The 6,714-nt window shown below is 35.1% G+C and overlaps 1 protein-coding gene across 1 annotated transcript; it reads right to left on the reverse strand.

Annotated features, from left to right (window-relative positions):
- Window positions 1-288: 288 nt before the first annotated feature.
- LOC145061430 (oligopeptide transporter 3-like) lies at window positions 289-3,417 on the reverse strand. The gene is made up of 5 exons (XM_079008895.1): window positions 2,807-3,417; window positions 2,613-2,710; window positions 1,685-2,254; window positions 1,166-1,604; window positions 289-1,074 (listed from the first exon to the last, which is right to left on the reverse strand). The coding sequence occupies exons 1-5, from the start codon at window positions 3,293-3,295 to the stop codon at window positions 460-462; spliced, it is 2,211 nt and encodes a 736-aa protein (XP_078865021.1). The 5' UTR covers window positions 3,296-3,417; the 3' UTR covers window positions 289-459.
- Between the last annotated feature and the right edge of the window lie 3,297 nt (window positions 3,418-6,714).

The following is a 6,714-nucleotide window of genomic DNA, read 5'->3' on the forward strand; positions in this document are numbered from 1 at the left end:
CTTTTCAAAGTAGGGGCTAGGAGAAGATTAAACATATACATTACACAATTTTAAAAAGTTTCTAATATTCTATACCAAGAAAGTTTGTATTCCACATGCAAACAATGTTCCAAAAGTTTTTTAAGGGTTAAATGCTTATTATATTGGTAAGGAATTATCCCCCAAGTTAAATATATGCGACACAGTGACAGTGGTACTATACAAACAATGCAGAGAGGGCTTTTTAGTAACTTCATGTAACTCATACAGTCATACTCGATCTCCTTAATAGGTTTTTTTAAGCACTGATTAATGAAATGTTGAAGCAACATATTTCTAGTAATGGAACATATACACTAATGAACACCAAATGGTTAGACCACATCCATCTAACAAAATCTATGAGTAACCAAGGGCTCTACTACATACTATTACACAGTATACAGCCCATACCTCTTATTTAAAATTACAATCTTACCCCTAGAAAATTGGACATCCAGTAACATTAATCCCTTTGGCTATAGGGCAAGTTGCCAAAGGACAGTGATCTGGTTTGGATCCCCACCATTTCAAATTAACACCTTCGTTCTGAAGAGCAAAAAACAGCACCACACCCATGAAAGCTGTCCCAGCATCTAAAGCAGCCGAAAGGACATAATTGTACTTCTGCCACCATTGTTTCCGGTACTTAAACACAAAGTAGTTAAAGATCATCCCTGTCACAAGCCAACTTGCAATGTTCGTAGGAGTTGCAGGCGGCATGCCAGCAAAACCATAGGAGATAACAGGGATGTTGATCAACGGAATCCATTTCTTCTCAGGGAAAATCTTGCTCAAAATCCAAACGGGAACAGGCAAGAATGCTCCGACGAGGAATAGCCATACCAGGTTTCTGTATAAACCTCCAGGTCCGAACAGTCGCTGTGGTCCGATCAGTCCCCATATCACCGAAGCATCAAAAGTAACCCTGAACTTCGGGCACGTCCATGGGCTTTCGGGGTGAAGACCTTCAATGTCACATATGTTCTCGACGTTCTCCAACATCCACCATGATGTTGCTAGATTCACCGTCCCTGCAACTAGCGTTCCCACCAACTGACAGTTTCGATAATAGAATTAGGGTTTCGATTTTCGCATATCGATTGATTTGTTAATTAATAGTAACATGGAAACATCATATATATACCTGAGCTGTGAACATGGATCTAGGTGGGATTTTCATGTAGTGTCCGAGTTTAAGATCAGATAGAAACGAAAGAGCGTGAATGGTACTGATTCGCCCGTAGATTTTGAACAGAAGATTTGCGATTGGTTTTCCGGGTAACACATAACCGATTATGAACTGTGCGATGATGTCATATCCAGGTTGCTGGTTTGTGGTTGCTTGAATGACTCCAATGGGGAGAGTAACAATCCAAGCCAAGAAGAAAGCGAAGAGAAAGCCCCACCATGGGAGCTGAACATCTTCTTGCCAGACAAAACACATTATTAGCGATAAAGCAATGCTCCCGATCAACAACACCAGGTACCACCATTGAGGAACTTGTTTGTAAGTCTTCATTAGTTTCGAATGGATATCAAGCTTCACATTATGTGCTGCAGATCTACTCTGCTTCCATATATCCCTACAAGTTATCGATCATTGTATCAGGATTCAGAGACCAGGGCCTGTTATGGTTTAATTAAACGAAGAACAGTTGCTTACCCGCCATGAAAAAGCGCGACATGGGTGAGGGTGGCTGTGAATCTCGCGAATCCAGATCCAATTGAAAGTGCAAAGAGGGGACTCAAGTAGAGCTTACTGTAACTCTGATATGCAGCAATGTTGAGGTCGAATTGTGGGGTTAAGATTCTTGTGGTGTCGTATTTATGTCCGGTGGATGTGAAGAGCTGATTGGAGAAGATGGGAAATTTTTGTGCGTCAAATGTGTTGAATTTCCAGTAACAAAGTGGGACGATGATGTAAACGAACATGATGAAACCAGCTCCGACATTGATAATGGAAGTCCATGGAGTAACCAGTGGGCTTCCATGGTAAGCTGAAATTCCTGCCCAATCGAGGGTGAAAGCGCCGACGCCTAGCCCATGGTAACCGGAGCCGATCTGCTGTGCTGTTATACTGTTCGGAAAAACCCAACATACCCATGAGAAGAAAGTCAAGATCGGAAAAAGATAGCCGGGAAATGCGTAATATGCAAAGCTTGCAACCAGGAAGATCATGAAGAATCTCATTCTTGTCATTCCCTGTGCTTTCGTCTCCTTCTCGTGTAGCGCTCTGAAACAAAACAGGAGAATCAATTGAACTGATTTCGAATAGAAATGATTCTGTTTGATTTCACTTTTGAAAAGAGTTCGAAATTCTCCAATAAAACAGTCGTCAACTCGTCATGGAATATGGAACAACATTTTTTTTTACTCAATCTCATGGAATACTTGATATTCTTGATGCCATCATTAAAGTGAAGAACATTAAAAAGTTAAGAACATAAAAAGTAGTCATACTTTATGAGGAAATCAAGTCCGATTCTTGAAATGTATATTTAGCAAACAAAGGTTGAAATTTGAAGTATCAGGTTTTAATCGATTGTTAAAAGTAATAATAATTAAATTGGATGAACAGTTTGAAAACATACCTGAAGAGAGACACCTGAGCAAGATTCGCCGGCCACCACATTTCCACCGGATCAACCAAGTACCTCCTCAACATTCCGGCCCATCCATATCCCACAATCTGAACAAAGACAGACGAATCGATTAAATTCTTATTTGAAATAAGAAGAATTAAAGAAAACCCATGAAGATTAATTAATGAGTTAATTAATTATACCTGAGTAGTCAAGACAATAATCAAACCACAGAGAAAATTCAAGCTCTGTCGATAATAAGCTTTCATAACAGTAATGGCTCCGATGGAGTACGCATCCCCTCCGCCCATTGAAACGCCGCAGTTGGCGAACACCGTGATAATCACATGCTCCTTCATGTTAAACGGACCCGGGTTCAGGCTAAAGCTACGACCCAACAACCGGTACTCCTTCGTCGGCAAGGTGGCGGCCATGAATTTTCCGATCGGCAAAACAGCAATTTGCATGAGGATGGCGGAGATGGTTAGCGGCTGAGTTCGGTATATGAAGAAAGTGTTTAGAAAAATCAAAACGGTGCATGAGGCAACTCCGAGTGTCCATGCCCGGAATGTCAGCACCGGTAGCGACGGGTCATCGGTTTCAGGCACCACCAGCGCCACCTCTTCCACCGTACACTCCGGTGGTAAAGGGTGACCATTTTGTTTGTGGTCGGCGTCGGCTTTTGAAGCCATTATATATGTAGAACGACGAAAGTAGAAAGCTCACTTAGTTTGAGAAATGGGGTCTGATAGTCTTCCTATAGTACATTAGTACATGGGTTTATATACAGGTGTTCGAACTAATAAGCAACTCATTAAAAGCCTCTCATTCTTTTTTATATATATGGGCACAAACATATATTTATGGGTTTACACAAAGCTTTATATTCTATATATACGTAATATTATTCATTCAATAGATTAATTTACTTTTTAGATAACATAAATTATACTCCTTTATATTACATTTTTTTTACACTTTTTCAAATGTAGGTCAAATGCTTACAGTATTAATGAAATATTTTAGTCTAATTATCATATTAGATGGTATATGTATGTACCTTTATATTCAATTAAGGTAATGTGTAACTTTTTTTTTTCCCTTTTTAAAATGAATAGGTAATTATATTGTTATGTTTTTTGTAAGTAGAACATAACAAATAAATTACTTGAATTTGAGGAATATATTGTTATCTTGTATAGAAGATATATATCAAGTAAAATAAACATTGATCTAAGATATATTGCTTTTAGCATATAGTTATATATATGTAAATATATTAAATTTGTTTGTATGATAAACTTTGAATGGTAATTTATATAATATCTTGATTCACTATGGAAAAATCGTTTAAACCATAGCTAATACGACATATAGCAATATATAGCAATGGTTTATGTATAATACGACATATAGCAATGGTTTATATATCTCTATCTCTATTCTAATAAATGTATAGTTTTAATATTATTTTGTCAAATGTTACTCTAATATAACTTCTCATTAATATTATGTCATTATGTCATGTATCATGTAGATATATTAGACAACTCATTTCAAAATTTAAATTAAAATTTTCTAATTATATGTTAAATTTGAAGTTGTAATAATTTTAAAATTTTGATATATCTCTTAATTAATAATTTATTTAAAATAACTGATTAATAATTAAAAATTTTATTATAAAAGTTTAATTAGTTTTATAATCGTGGTTATATATATATATATATATATATATATATATATATATATATATATATATATATATATATATATATATATATATATATATATATATACCCAAAGACGTTAATTAATTGCGGCCATTGAAAATGATTAATCTTTTTTCTTTATTGAGTATTTACATTTACTCGTATTAAATATAATGGGATTTTACATTTATTGTATTTTATATTATTTTATTACATTGGTGGGGGTTGAGTTGTTGCTTTTAACTTTTGGAAGGGCTGTGAATATCACACGCCATAACAAGGCCTGCCACACTCTGTCACAAAACTGCACATGTGGCAAGTGTCTTTTTTCCCCCACGTAGGATCTCAAATGCCAGGTCAACTACGCGTACCCCGGGAGTCCGTGCAAAACCTCATTAAATCCACTGACTATTATTTCGAAATTTCAATCCCTATAATACCACCAATATAACTTAACTTACAGTTTTGGTCCTTGTGGTGATCCTTAATCTCCACATTTTGTTTAACTTTTAGAAAATTGATTTGGCATGTCATTGTGGTTTCCAAAATTTTCAACGGATGTCCTTTTAGGCTAACTCCGTTATGTCCAAATTAAAAGACCAATATGCCCTTCATTTAACTCTGTGTTTTTTTATTATTTTTCTAAAATAAAAGGACCATTTTTATAAATGATCGCAATTGGCTCAGCGCCATCACCACTATCACCATCACCATCGATATTAATCACCATCATCCCGCACCAACATCACCACCACCAATCACCAACATACACCAATCACCACCATTGAAGGGGAAAGAATTAGGGCATCAACATCGAAGGTAAAGACATGAGACATTAGAAGTAAGGGCAGAAGGGTTCCATGTGTCATGTGGGAGGCATGTGCGGACGCATGATTTTGTAGAAAGTGTTGTGGGTGGCGTATTTTTTATTATGCAGTGGCACATATTTTTTTACGTAATAGCACAATAATAGAAAAATCAAAAAATTTGAAAATTCTTATATTGTGTACACACAGATCTTGTGTTGTCTGTGTCACTATTGGACACCAAGCAAAACTATCCCTGGTAGGAGGTGAAGGGAGGAGAAGCTGGAGGATAAAATATGGTGGAAGATGAGAGAGGTGGTGGAGGAAAGACGGATCAAGGAAGAAATGATAGATGTGAAAGGTAGACAATTAGGCCATTGATTACCAATAGAGAAAGCAATGAAAGAGAGAGATTCCTCATGGTGGAGTAGAGGAGGTGAGAGAGATATCAATGGAGGTGCAACATTTTTAGGTTTCTTATTATTTTTTATGAAAAGAAGCAGAAATGGTCAATCATTTAAAAAAATGACAAAAAAACAAGAATAGAAGCACTTTTGTCATTTTACACCCATTTAACGGAGACTTATTAACAGTAACAACAAATATACAATGGAGTTAGCCTTAGGGGCCTTTGGTGCAAGATTTGGAAACCATATGGACCATCCATATCAATTTTTCAAAAATTAGACCAAAAATACAAATTGAAGCAAACCATAGGGCACAAAACTATAATTACTCTTTCATTTATTAACTAGTTTTTACATCTTTTTATCATCATTTAATTGTAACCATTAATCTATCAATCAATTTATCATCATATCTCAAATGACTGGATTCTAGCAATTAACTATACAAATTATTACACACTTTAAATGAGTGTTGTAGGCAATAAAACAAAAACTTGATATGGCAAATGGTGTGGTGCCTATGTGATAGCTTTAGTAAAACCCTGATTACTTTAATATTGACGTATAAATTTTAATCAAAGTTTATTAAAGAAAGTAGGTCTTAAAACAATCATCCTAAGAGTGGAGTTTTATACTATTTTGAAAATCATGAGTTCATTATTATCATTATTATTATTGTGTCTGAAAAAAGGGATGTTTATCTGTTTGACCAAAACCTAAATCATGTTGGTTGGTTTGGAAAATTATGAAGTTGAAGTATATGGTTTCAATAGTGGATGTAATGTTAAATAAATCTCTATATGAGTTATATTTTCAATTAATTATAAGTTAAAAAACGTAAACATATTAATATAAGTCGTAAACCTCTTCGTTACATATCTTTCTCTTTTCTTTAATGCTTGTTTTATTCTAAAGAGCGATCTTTTGCTATTTAAATTGATAAACATTCCAAATGTTTAGACACTATTTAACAAACTAGTTGAAAATCTAGCTGGTATCTCATAAGTTAGCTTATGAATTAGTAGTTTTTAGGGTGTCAAACCCATACGTGTAAAATTGACTCCAAATACATTGCTTAAAATACACTAAAAAGTAGTACAAGTCAAACATGATGGATCATAGAGACACAAAATATGTCTGTACCTCTTTGTGAGAGGTACAAGTGAGTCATTGATGTGTATTTTTA

Source organism: Lactuca serriola, chromosome 7 (assembly GCF_051521515.1).
Source record: "Lactuca serriola cultivar US96UC23 chromosome 7, Lser_US96UC23_V15, whole genome shotgun sequence".
In the NCBI taxonomy this organism is placed as follows: domain Eukaryota; kingdom Viridiplantae; phylum Streptophyta; class Magnoliopsida; order Asterales; family Asteraceae; genus Lactuca; species Lactuca serriola.

Excerpts from the sequence above, each read along its gene's own strand:
- LOC145061430 (XM_079008895.1), bottom strand. The coding sequence starts at position 3,295 with ATGGCTTCAAAAGCCGACGCCGACCACAAACAAAATGGTCACCCTTTA. Across the intron at positions 2,711-2,806 it reads TTATTGTCTTGACTACTCAG|ATTGTGGGATATGGATGGGC; the intron begins GTATAATTAATT and ends GTCTTTGTTCAG. Across the intron at positions 1,605-1,684 it reads GTCGCGCTTTTTCATGGCGG|GGATATATGGAAGCAGAGTA; the intron begins GTAAGCAACTGT and ends GATAACTTGTAG.